At 38.6% G+C, this 13961-nt stretch overlaps 1 protein-coding gene across 5 annotated transcripts in view; it reads right to left on the reverse strand.

Annotated features, from left to right (window-relative positions):
• Nucleotides 1-6031: 6031 nt before the first annotated feature.
• TMEM128 (transmembrane protein 128) overlaps nt 6032-13961 on the reverse strand; it is a 19055-nt gene continuing 11125 nt past the window's right edge. For 4 of the 5 annotated variants that reach the window (XM_075066596.1, XM_032775773.2, XM_032775774.2 and 1 more), the window contains 3 exons: nt 12940-13101; nt 11046-11155; nt 6032-9217 (listed from right to left, as the gene is read on the reverse strand). In XM_075066596.1, the coding sequence (XP_074922697.1) occupies nt 11056-11155; nt 12940-13101 (262 nt within the window). In that variant the 3' untranslated portion in view covers nt 6032-9217; nt 11046-11055. The remainder of the gene's footprint in view (nt 9218-11045; nt 11156-12939; nt 13102-13961) is intronic. The other variant, XR_012655987.1, reaches the window with a different exon arrangement.

Consider the following 13961-nt stretch of genomic DNA (forward strand, 5'->3'; position numbering starts at 1 on the left):
ACCTGGTTGGCAAGTCTTCCCCCCAGTAGCATGGGGATGAATAATTTTCATAGACTGCAAAAGTCCACATTCCTGACCAGCCTTTGTACTTGGACAAGGCAGTTCAGCTGTAGGCAAGTCCACAGCTTGTGGACATGAAGGGGTAAATTGGTCACTTTGGCCTTTGGGTTTGATGCAGTTTGGGAATCCACGAAGGATTGTTGGATAGCTGACACTCTGTGCCCTCGTGTCTCTCCACGCGGGGGTAACCTTCTTTCCGCCACTCCAAATTGTTCCCTTCGCTCAAGGGGAATTTGATAGGTATCTGGGCCTGGGATCTTTGGTGCATATCTCAGTGTTGATGTGGTGTAATGACTTGCACCCGGGTGGGTTCTTTGGGCAGTTTGGCTTTTATCTGTCCCAGTTCATTACACTTATAGCATTCTTCCAGCTAACGGGTCACTGGGTGCAGGTGAGTTACTGTGAGACTTGGTGAGGGTGGGAAGGAAGGGATGGTCTGTGGCTTTCCTTGGTTTGCGAGGTGGGCGTTTTGGCGGTTGCCCTCGGTTGTAGGGTATTGTTGGTGTGCCTTCCCTGGGTTTTCATTTCCCCTTTACAGTAGCTTTCGTTGCTTCTCTGCCACTTCCATCCAATTGGCTCCAATCTCCCCCGCCTCGCTTGAGTTTTGGGGTTTTCCATCTAGGATTGTACCGTGTTATGTCCTCAGTAACACCATCAAGAACTTGCTCCATTTTCATGAGGCAGGTGCAGTTTCAAGTCAATGGATTGAACCTTGGTTCCTGATATCCAGCGTCATAATGCTTCCCAACGTAGTAGGCGTATTTGGGAAATGACCCATCTGCTTTCCACTTTTGGTCTGAAACCGCCGTTCGGCATGATTCCGGGGGTTATTCCCCATTCTGTATCTGGCCTTGGTTTGAAACAGTTTATAATCGTTTCATTTGCGTCCCTTTGGCATTTCAGCCGCCACTTCTGCTAAGGGTCCACTGAGGTGTGACCTCAGCTCTACCATGTACTGGTCTTCAGAGAGATGCTTGACCCAAATGCAGGGCTCTTCAAAATTTTCTAAGAAGCCGTCTCAGTGTTATCCCCTGCCTTGTAGTTGGGAAAATTTCTTGTGCTTGGAAGAAGTATTGGCGATAGGGTTAGGATTGGCTGGAGGCATTTTGGCCTAGCCAGCGTTATTCACTCCCCAGTTCATGCTTTCTTATTTTGTCCCTTCCTTCACTTTCTCTTTGTTGTTTTTCCATTCTTGTCGGTTAGGCTGCCTCTTCTTCTTCTAGTTTTCTTTGGTGAGCATGCATTTTGGCTTCTGTTCTCTTTTATGGGCTGCCTCATGGGCTTCTCTGTTCGGCCTTTAATAGTTCATCCCTCTCCTTATGTCATCATTGTCTATGCGCTTGTTGCAGTGCTCGCTTCCTTTTTCAGGCATCCTTGGAAACTCATGGTTTCCTGTTTCTTGTGTTGGGGTGCCCTCTGGTGGGTATTTGTCTGACTGCTGGCTCTCTTGTTGTCTCCTGCGCAACAGTTGTCCTTAGCAACCATGTCCTTTTCTTCTTCTGGCTACTGTTTTGACATGCAAATTAACAATGTCCAAACCAGTTTTATTTACCTGTGTGTTTGCTGTGGATACTTGACTCTCAATTGGAATTATTACTGCTTAACAAGTAGACCCTTAATGTCACCCCTGAATAGCTCCTTGCTTAAAATGCAAGCCAAGCTGAGCAGAACAGAAAAAAAAAAATTTCTCTCTGGCTTGCTTTTAAAACCAACCCTTTCTCTCTTGCCTAAAAACCCTAGCGGAAAAAAGAAAAATAATATTCCTACTGGCTTCTGGATCTTACTCTCCCACCGCAGCCACTCATTCATAAGCTCTCTTTTCCAAAATCTGGCACCATTAGCGTCCAAAATCTGGGACTTAGCATGAACCTCCAAGCTTAATTACCAGCTTGGATCTTTATCTCACTGCCACCACCAGGAATCAGTGCCTGGTACACTTTGGCCCCCAAAACCATTCCCTGGGAACCCCCAAGACTTCAGATGCTTTGAGTCTCCAACAAAGGGAAATAAACCAATTCCCTTCCTCCCTCCCTCTCCCACCCAATTTTTCCTCTCTGGCTAACCTGAGAGTATTGAGCAATCTTCTTTACATCACAATTACAAGAAGCATGTCTCCTATTATTCCACAAGAGACACACCCAAATACAGGAAACAGAGAGGGATCCTATCTCTTCCCCTCCCACCAACTCCCTGGGCTGCACAGCTTACCCTCCATAGATCTAACACAAAGAAATTCCCCTCCCTTGTTCCTTTAACCTACCCAGAGAGAAAAACTCAATTAAGTCTTACAAAAGAAAACTTTATATATAAAAAAAAGAAAAAGACATAAGAACATTTAAACTCTGCCATCAAGATGACAAATACCAGGCTATTGCTTATTAGAAAAATAGAATAACATGTCTGATTCAAAAAGATATCCAATTTTGAAACATTCCACAATTTACACACATGTAAATACACCCAAACAACATAAAAGCCTATATTGTTTTTCTACCTGTACTTACAAGGTTGGAAACAGAAGATAAGATGATAGAAAGAAGCTTCTCATAGCTGAGAGACAAACAAAAAGACCCAGAGTCCAAAACTTTCCTCCCTGACTTTGAAAAATCCGGTTTTCTGATTGGTCCTCTGGTCAGGTGTTTGGTTCCCTTTGTTAATCCTTTACAGGTAAAAGAAACATTAACCCTTAGCTATCTGTTTATGACACCTGCTTCTTCACCTCCCGATTGATTTTCAGTTTGAATTAACTAGTCTAAATGAAGAAAATACCCTCTGCCCCTACCAGCTCAACTGAAACCAAATTAAGTAAGACAAAAGCTTTTCTGTACAGCAGAAACTGAAAATACTTGAGAAAAATATAAATGTAAATACTAGCATTCCCTCCATTGTAAAGGATGAAAACATATCTACTTAATTGTAATAATTACATTGTGACCTTTATAAAGCTTGTGTTGACATCAAAAGTTGACGTTTTAGCCCTGATTGTTTCTCAGTGGGTCTCAAACTTTTTTTTACCGGCGACCCCTTTCACATTGCTAGACTCTGAGTGTGACCCCCCTAATAAATTAAACACACTTTTTAATATATCTAACACCATTATAAATGCTGGAGGCAAGTGGAGTTTGGGGTGGAGGTTGACAGTTCGTGACCCCTCATGTAATGACCTCACAATCCTCTGAGGGGTCCTGACCCCCCAGTTTAAGAACCTCTGCTTTAACTCATTAAAATTTGAGGACTTACTGATGAAGTTATTGCTAAAATAATTTTAATAGATTATAGTAAATGCAGGCCTCATCACAGGTTGTCAATTTCAGCTTCAAAATTATTAAGAAAAATTTATTTAAATATTTAATAAATACACCCTGCATGTTCGGCAGAAAACACCAACTTTTTCTCCACCCCCTTTGATGTTATACCAACTGACTCCGTCCAGCTGTTGTCTATTTTAGAGTCAGGGGTTTGTCTACACTACAAATGCTTTGTGGGTATAGCACTCTTCACAACTCAAAATTGAGTACATTCCACAATTCAAGAATGGTGATAAATTCTGAGAACCAGCAGACAGACTGAAGGATTAGAAAATATACCTTATAGTGAAACTCAGGAAGCTCAGTCTATTTAACTTAAGAAACAGAAGATTAAGGGGTGATTCAAACAGTCTATAAGTACCTACAGGGGGAACAAATATTGGAATATTTGCTCTAATATAGCAGCCAAAAGGTACAAGATCCAATGGCTGGAAGTTGAAGACAAATTCAGACTGGAAATAAGGCACAATGAGCTTTAACTATTGGAACAGTTTACTAAAGACCACAGTGGATTCTCCATCACTGGCAACTAAAAATCTGATCTTGATTTTTTTTAAAAAAAGATATACTTTAAAGGAATTGTCTTCAGGAAGTTCTATGGCCTGTATTATACATGTCAGACTGGATTCCCTTCTGGCCTTGGAATCTATTAGCTTGTCAAAGTCTAACATTTACACAGCTGTGGATCTGAAAAAACCCATGCCTGCTGGCAGTGCTAGTGGCAGAATTTAGCTTCTAAAATGTTTATTGACAGTCCAAAATTTAATAAGACATTCACAGCCAGTGACTTAATATTTCCTATCACTGTGACGTGCAGAGTACCAGTACTTATCAAAACCTCTAACCAAATGCAAGATGGGTGAGCAGCTAGGACAAGTATTTCATAGGCTTCTACATGTCCATGTGCAGAAGAGCGCTTTTGCAGTTGGGCAAGACCCTGGCCTCAATGAATTTGTCCCAAGTGATTATACAGAGTATTTATAATAGCTCAGTGTCTGTCAACATCAGCTAGTGATCAAGTTTTGGTAAATCAGGTATTCTAACCATTTAGCATTCCAGACCCAGTTCAAGGAGACAGTCGAGCATATGCCTTGTTGTAACCTACTCCTCATGATTTGGGTGTAAAACAGTCATAGAGGGAGTGCCTCAAACTTGAGGTATAATTTCCGTTTTGACAGTCCAGCCCGGGAGGCTGCTGGTTAGTGAACACTTCATAAAATTTAACTCCAGTCAAGTTTGGGTCATTTCCAAAAACAGTGGATCAGCACATTTGCTGTCTTCTGCCATCAGAGATGGCTTGGAGTGCTCTACTACTAAGTCTAAGTGCAGTATTCAAAAGTTATAAGCCCATTATATTAATTTAGGACTATATGGGCCCAAAGAGTTAAATGTATTAGCTTAACCCTGAAACTGTCCAACACTAAACAAGATTCAGGGTTTGGTATCCCTTAGCCTGCTTAGAACCATGGCACTATTAAAAATCTATTACCCTTTAATGAAAGTACAGCGAAGATAGTCAAAGCATTTAAAATGTAGAGTATTAATAAGGGGTTCATTTTAACAACCTCCCCACTTCCATTTAGCAGGAGAGAGCTTTTAGAAAGATCCCTCTCACCTCCGGTTTTTGACAGTCTCCCTCCTGGTATTACAGATGGACATAACTGTCCTTTTTGGGGAAAAGAGGTTAGTTGAGATAGGCTGGAGCTACTAGTGCTGCTAAACTCCAATCCTGTTTCCCAAAAGACAAAAACAAGACACACTCACATGGGAATAGAGGGGAATGAGCAAAGACAGAAAATGTAGGTTCGGTCTCTGACTTTCACGTGCAGCCTCACTGCTGGAAAAATGCAGGCACAAAACAGGGTCTCATTAGCCACTTTGAGACCTGGCAAACTTATACCAGCAGTAGGCCATCTAGATGCTGCCTTTCTGGTCACAGACTTACAGCAGTGATGCAAAATATGCAGCCTTGACCAGCTAAGACAGATCTTTTAGACAAAAGAGGAGAGGGTACAAAAGAGAAGAAATAAAGCAATGCGTGCATGCATATATGAGAGACAGCCATCACCCCTCCTCCCCAAGTGGTGGTAGGATTTAGCTGGAGCGGGTAGGTGTGGAGATGTCTTGTGTCCCTCTCTCTGGCCAGGCTGGTCAGAACATCTCTCTCTGGATTAGGATAAAGATCTGGTGTCCCAGGAAATGGTGGTAGCGGCAGCAATGATGGGGAAAGCTCACTCCTTCCTCTTCTCTTGTTTTTCAGTCAGCTGCCAGCATTTCCCTCGAAGTTGCTTTTTGAGGCCCTCAAAAGGCAGTGATGCGTGAAATATTAACCAGCTAGGCCTAATTTTGAACACACCAATTTCAGTCCATTGATTTCTGAGCCCACACTTGTTTGTCGGGTATGATCTTAACACAGTCCTTGAGTTATATCAGTAGGCCTCTTTGTTTGGACTAATTTCATCTGCTTTCCCAACATTTGTTATAGGTTATTATAACACTTTATGAACTTTCACTTATTTTACAGTTGAGCTCATAATTAGGGTAAATTCATAGGGCCCAATTATTACAACACACCTGCTTCACAAATCGACATGTTAATGGTGTTGGAGAACACAGTAATCAGATTGTTTAAGCAATTAGGTATTGAAAATGAATCACTCATCTGTATATAAACTTTTTATTAAAAGCTTCCAGTCAGAACAGCTTTGTAAAATTAAGTGTGCTGCATAGTGTTTTAATAATGCAAACATACAATTGAAAGCAACCAATTTATGTGCTTGATGTATAAAATGACAGAACTACTATCCCTGAGCAATAATATATTTGAGGCATCATGATTAATAAAATACATCTCAGATTTACATATATACCCATGCAGAAACTGTAGGAATTTTTTAAAACAAGAAAAGTTGAAAATCCTGAGCCTATGGAAAGTCTCCCTTTATTATTTGAGAATATTTCTTGCTCTCATTAGATCTGAAAGATTAAAATTAAAAGAGACTTACTCAAGCAATCAACTTATTCTTCCAGCTAGTTCAAATAATACAAGTATAATTTTAATTTGATGGGTGACTTATGCTGCATGCCTTGAGTCAGGGCCGGTGCAAGGATATTTGGCACTCTAGGCAAAACTTCCACCTTGTGCCTCCTGCCCCTCCCCACCTCAGAGCATCAATTATAAACGTTCAAAAATGAATTCTGCATAATATGGCATTGTTCATTAGAATAATACACTTTTGGCTTGAAAATTTATTAATTTCATTATTTAGTCTACATAAATATCTGCCATGAGGCTGCATCAACTGAAAACGAAGAAAAACAAAATTTTAATTCCTATTACTTCTTTTTCTTGTTCATTATTAAAAGTAAAGGATAGAGAATAGTCACTTACTAACTATGAGTCATTATTTGAATTTCATCAACTGTTTGACAAACATTGATTAAGAGATCAAGATGACTTTTCCTTAAAATCAAGCAATGTTGATTGTAATCAGAAATACACCCTTTTTAGTCACGTATACTTCCTTCTTTCATATAAGAGAATCTACTACATTTTATTCTACCTTTAGAATATTCAATTGTTATTAATAAAATTTATAAAATTAGAATGGCAGATACTCCGTCACACAACTGACAATATCAATATGACAAAATTTCAACAACCTACGCACACATATTCGCTCATGATAAACATACACCTCTACCCCAATACAACACTGTCCTCGAGAGCCAAAAAAATTTACCTTGTTATAGGTGAAACCGTGTTATATCAAACTTTCTTTGCTCCACCAGTGTGCAGGGCCCCCCCCACCCAGAGTGCTGCTTTACCGCGTTATATCCGAATTCATGTTATATCAGGTCGCATCATATAGAGGTAGAGATGTACACTCAAATACTTAACATACACACACAATTGACACAAAGTATTAGCGAAATGATGCAGCAGCTATTGCCAGAGTCTTAGATCTGAAACAACTCAACAAAAATAGTTAGCCTCAGTTGACACCCTCCGAAAACTAGTAAATTTAGCATTATAAACTGTACGAACAGTTTACATTTCCACTGTTGCATGACTAGTTGCCTTTATATTTACAATAGATTCCTTTCTCACTGAGAAAGGAAAGGGAAATCTGGTTAATAGGTACTCTTCCATGTAATACACAAAAATAATTTAACAGTAGATAGCAAGGAGGAATGGTGAATACAGAGCAATTTAGTTTCCCAAATCTTGTATCAGAGAAGCAAACAAACATCAAGAAAATAAGTTGCACTTGTACTTTTCGTAACATATTTTCTCTAGGACAGATCTTAAATGTACATGTCTGTTTCTTTGCCGATTCACAAATATGTACTAATACTTTAGGGATCAATAATTTGTCTGGACATAGGGCATATTTTCTGTTGCAGTATGGCTGCACACTGCTGGCAGAATCTGGCCATAGAGCCACGGGAGGGACACACCAGCAAAGGGGGGACCTCTAATAACACCCATTCATTTGAGATGCTCTAATTTATGCCAGGGATACTAAAGTGGCTAACAATGGTACCAGGATCAAGGGTGTGCAAAGGTGAGGTTTACACCACCTTTGAAGGCCTCTTCCCATACCTGCATGTGGCTTCTTTGCTATTGCAGATGATCTGGCCCCAAAATTTTAACGGAGGTACAGTAACAGGCAATAGAACAGAATATTTCTTTAAAGATCAAATATGGCATAACAGAAGTTTATAAACATTGTCAATCTAGACTGAGCCTGATTCACAGGTTCCAAATACCAATAACTTAGCAGAAGATACACAAACAAAAATTGAACTGAGACAGCCAGAAGCTCATCTCTTTGGGTTTAAGAATGGGTTAGAATTGCCATCTATTGTAGGATTAGTTTCAGAATTCAAATGTAATTAATAAGGTTTAATCGTGTTAAGTGGCACAACATTTAAATCAAAATCTTAAGTAGTTCCAAATCAACTGATTATTATTTTTAAACAAAATGCATTTAAGAATACATCCCTCACTTGTTACCTATCTTTGTAATACTGTACATAAACTTTGTCAAGAAATAGCAGGGTCATAGGTTTTGGGTCACTGAAATAGGTTCTACATTACTGCATTTATACTTTTTTTGATAAAAGTCAAACAACTGACTGACAAGCTAGTGTCTGAGATATTACACAACTTTTGCGTTTAAGCAGAGATTCACAGAATTATTTTTAAAAGGTATGACAGAGCACTGAAATTTAGTTTAAAAGGAAATTGTTGCCTTATAATTTGAAACAGCGAGCTCTTTACATACAAAGCTTATGGAAACAAAACTTATAAAAATATTGGAGGGGCATCAGTTTCCAGTCAATTTCAAATTAGACTCTGCACACACTTATAGTGCACCATGATTTGATGAGTCTGCATTGTTAAATTCAGTACACAATTCAGAGGTTGTGTTCTGAATTCACTTCTGCTGTTCAAGTTGAAAGTTCTTGTCAATGTCAACTATTCAGAAGAGATGTGTTATCCAACTAACTTCCCATTCCAGACATCCGCTACTAACAGACCCTTCTGTGACTAGTGACATCTTAATTCGATCCGTTCTTTAACTCAGTCTGCACATGCACCCCCTTTCCCCCTACAAATTCCAACAATAACATGACTAGTGACAGATGGAACTGGCATGAATGTTGAATTGAAGAGTCTGATTCACATTTACAAAAGCAAATCATGTGATATTAAAGTTCTGAAATACAATATTGCCATGTTTTTTAGTGGAGGTTCACAAGGAACCTATGGTATTTAAACTTCGCACACAGTGTAGCGAACCAAGTTAGTTACTTCCTTGCAAAGGCAGATTTCTTGATACCTAGAAACTCAAAGAAAAGTAAGGATTAGTTATACTATTTTAGTTCTTTTGTGCAAACAAAAGCAAACCAGCATTACATATTGTCAGAACTATTAGTTATCTTAGATGTGGTAGCTTTAGAGTTAGAGACCGAGACTGAAAGAGTACATTACATTCTTCATGGTTGTGTTCATATAAAGGCATGCTGGCCTTCTTAGAGTGGGTTTACAGGGAAGAGGGGGCAGAGGACAGGCTAACAAACTAGGCTGCCCTGTAACAACAGTCAGCCAGCCAGCGAACCAGCTTCTGTAGGAGGGGAGCTATCATTGGATAATCCAAATGTCTGTTGTACAGGGCGGTTAATAAAGAGCCAGGCTAAACAGAAGAGGGCCTCTTTCTTGGCTCCACCAGCTGGTATAAACTGTTTGCTGAACTGACATGGATATATGTGGTTTGTGTTGTGCAGCTTGGATTTTTTGTTTGTTTGCTTTACTTTCAGAGTATCGCAATTTTGGGTTGTACAGCCTGTGAGATCCCCTTTTCAGGAGGGTAGTTACTGGGGTGGTTGTCTCAAATCTGCAAGGGGAAATTCTTTTCCCTTAGAAAAGGTGGCTCACTTGCAGCAAGCATGAGCCACCTCATGAGGTTTAGTGGTTTCTCAAACCATTCTGGATTGCAGACAAAGAAAGGCTATTGTTTAAGTGGGGGGAATAAGACCTAGGAATGGAATGCTCTGGATTTGAGCATCAAAAAAGGGGAGAAATGATAACAAATGGGTGTCAATAGTTTTCTCCATATTCCTTTGCTATTAGGACAGATTGTCCCCAAAAGTAATCCTGTTCTGATTTAATAAACTTTCAGCCACTTGGCCAAAAGTTCCTGATGTCTAAATTCATTGGTCTCTACTGCTTACAATCCAGACTGATAATGTTTTAGGTAAGGGTGAAAAAACTCCCCTCAGTTACCAGAGCATGTGGAATATGGGAAATAAGATACACAAGTATGTGGGAGAAATGAAGGAGGAAACCTAAAAAAAAGTGTCCCGTGTCCTTGAACATGACGTGCTCAGGATGGGAAAAGGTTTAAGTGAAGAGTTTATGTTGCTTGAGGGAAAAGAAAAAATACTGCAATGTTCTTCTCAAATCACTAGTGCTCTAATACTGCATTTACAGGGATCACTGGGAATTTTAATAGACTTTGGGCCAAGTTTTTCCCTTGAGGAAATGTTTTAGTTAGGGACTTTGTTTTTTTGCACATTTGCCAATATACGTATTGATTTTAAGGCTATGTTAATGGCACACTGGGAACTTAGTTCTTCAGAGGTTAGCAATAGTCCCACCTCACCCCAATGCTTATAGAGAGCATGCTTTGCAATCCCTGCTTTTAGTCCCCATCTCTACCTGTAGCTGCCACTCCTCCTTTCAGCCAGCTAAAATGCCAGCAGTGTTCACTCACTCTCAGTCAATCAGCGATCCATCTCCCTGACGAGCCACTTAATCCTATTCCACAGTCCATTTCTTTCCTAGCTATGGTCAAAGCACAGGACACGCACTGATATACCACCTACTCAATATCTCTACCCCACTAGCACCCACACAGCTGTGACAAATTCCAACCCTGGCTCATTCCTGAAAGTTGAAAAACAATTCAGGAATGAAGGGGGAGAAGGGATTAGTTTACAGCATGTTAAAACTGGATATTTTGCATACAGACAAGATATATTGACTAAACTTGTTAGAGTTCTGTTTCTTGCATTCGTGTTAGAGTGCAATTGGTTTATCAAATGAAAGTTAGTATAAATTCAAAAGACAAGTTTGTGGATGTACAAAGATATTTAAAAAAGTGTTACCTTAGGTGACTCATCCCAGCAGTGACACAAGCATCACAACACCCATAAACTGAGTGAATAGCAACAGAGGGGTGAGAAATGACCATACAGGCCATAAGGCAATGTTGAAACTGGAAATAAAAAACAAGAACTTTAATTTTTTTTTTTTAGTAGTTTTAATGTCATGTACTATATCCTGTACATATTTGGCATATTGTACCAGAAGTAAGATTAAGGACTCTACACCCCAATCTTGAAAGATAAAATTTGAAAAACAGTATTGTAAAAAAAAGGCTCCTCCTTCTACACAATCAATTTTGTTATGGTGTGAAAGACAACTCTATAGAAGTGGCACCATGCTATTATACACCTGTGCCACAATTCCTTGGTTTACAGAAACCCTCCCAACAAAACAGCTATTAATTATTGTCCTATACAACAAATATTACAGCCATGGAAGAGAGCACATCAGTATAAGGAACTTTTAATTGTCTGTGTTTATGTAGGAAATAAGATGAGCAATTTGATTTTCAGATAGTGTTCAGGGCTGGCAGTTATGAAAAGCTTTTAGATCATCCATCTAAGCAGCCTTGATCATGAATTAACTGACAAGAGAACTCCAAGATATCCTTGTACAACCTGAGAATAAAATTTGACTTAAGCAACAAAAACAGAAATTTTAAGCCAAGTGTGATCATTTTTCTTCTTTCACCTCCCTTTTGTTTTCAAGTTTTGCAAAGTGTGTGTCATAAGGTCACCTACTGGCACTGTCTGAAAACTCATGCAATAGTGAAACTTTCAAAATTGGCTCCATCTTTTTTAAATTGAATTGGAAAAGCAAGGAATACACAAACTAGTTGTTTTGGAGATTTCTTTTTCTGCATCCATGCACAATTGTTATAGATTGTGAATAAGAGTTCAGCATTATATAAAGCAAGGTGTCAGGCTGTAGCACTTCAGTAAAAGCCAAGTTATTTTTCAAGCATTTATAAGCTGTCTAAAAAAGCCAGAGTTCAGAGTATATATTGAAATTTTATTATTTAAAGTAGTGTTTGGCAAGTTTGATAAAAGCTATCTGTACTGACCACCGGTTTGGCTATAAAGCAATTTGAAGTAGTTTCAACCTTGAAAAACAGTTGTACATAGAGAGTATTTAGTTTTGTCCTAACTTGTCAGTTATACACTATATTCTAAGCTTTATTTTTAACAATCATCTTTAATTTAACAAAACCAGCGAAGGACTTTTCTATCTTTGTAACACTTGGAAAAAACAGAAGACCCAGTACACTCAGAAGTGGACTAAATATACAACTTCGACCATTACAGGCCTCAGTTCCAGTCTGCAATCACAGCTTTCCAACAATTAGGAATTTACTTTTTCAATAAAAAGGAAAATGTAACCCAAAAATGATGGAAGTATGATGTCTAAAATTTTTGTTTCAGTAGTAGTTTATTCTTATCATAGGTTTACCACCTTGATCTGGCATTTTTTACTTTCTCAACAATGTATTCTGTTGCATTTTTTATATAAGATTTTGTTTCAAGGTTTTTAGAGACAAGGCCAGGTCTACCACCTTTACATTAAAAAAACAAACAAACAAACAATTACCATATATAAAGGCCATTTGATTTACAGGAGACTAGTCATGAAACAAGGTACTAGTAAACCGGAAGAAGGGTGGCAGAATCTGATCCATGACCTCCAAGAATATTAACGAAAATAAGAACTTTATGCTAAATAGAACTAATTCAGGATGTGAGCAACATTACTGGACTTGACCAAAATCTACAGAAGTGACCATTCTATCAGTCTCCACTAGTGCTTCTAAATTCGAGAGGCTGTTGGCATTATCACTGGTAATCCCTCTTCAGGTTTTGTAAAAGTTTTATGTATTTCTGAAGCACTTTAACTTACCAAACTGCTGCTGCAATAAAAGTGGCAGTTGTGACAGGTATCAGTACTGGATACTGGGCATCATAATCCTCAATTCCACAGTACCACTCTAGATATATTATGCAGTAAAAAGCAATAGCTAAGCTTGCAGCCAACAAACAGCTGCCAAGAACAATGCACCAACTGCAAGGAAATAAACAAATTAAATAGAGCAAAATTTCAGTTTGCATGTTATTATCCATCACTCTAATTCACAGTAGCGCCTTACTTCATAGATCTTTATTATGTTGTAGCAAACACTGATGTTACTAAGAGTACATTACTTTCACAAAATACAACACATCTGTCTAAAACAAAGAAATTACTTAAGCATATCTTATGATACATGATAACAGCAAGAATAATGTATCACAATAATTCACAAAATTCAGTTACTTTCAGTGAGTCTCAGTAATTAGGGGGGATTAGAGAAGATCTACTCTGCAGTGTATAAATGTACTGAAACAATTCTTTTTGTTAATCAAGCATTGTCAACAGATTAAGAGAGTCGTAAATAGTTAGGCTCATGCCAGGTCTACACTAGAATAGATTTAGCATATAGCTATATGGACCAAAACTGCTTTTGCTGGTATAGCTTACACCAATCGGCAGAGTGAAATAAACTATACTACCAAAAGAATTTTTATGCCAGTATAATAATTGAATCTATTCTTGACTTTTGCTGATATATTTCTGAATCAGAAACATAAAAACCAAAACAAAAAACAAAAGACACACAACCCCTTTAAACTCCCCTCTTACTGATATTGCTATATTGGCAAAAGTATTTAGTTTAGATTTAACACACTCCCAAGCAGAGAATAACCACTACATTTGTATTTTATATGACAGTTTATTGTGTGGTTCTTATATAAAGTGAAGTTCTGAGCTTTTCATTGAACATTATCAGACACTGGGCGCTGGCTGGTGAGTCTTGCCCACATGCTCAGGGTTTAACTGATCACCATATTTGGGGTCGGGAAGGAATTTTCCTCCAGGGCAGA

Source organism: Chelonoidis abingdonii, chromosome 5 (assembly GCF_003597395.2).
Source record: "Chelonoidis abingdonii isolate Lonesome George chromosome 5, CheloAbing_2.0, whole genome shotgun sequence".
Lineage (NCBI taxonomy): Eukaryota > Metazoa > Chordata > Testudines > Testudinidae > Chelonoidis > Chelonoidis abingdonii.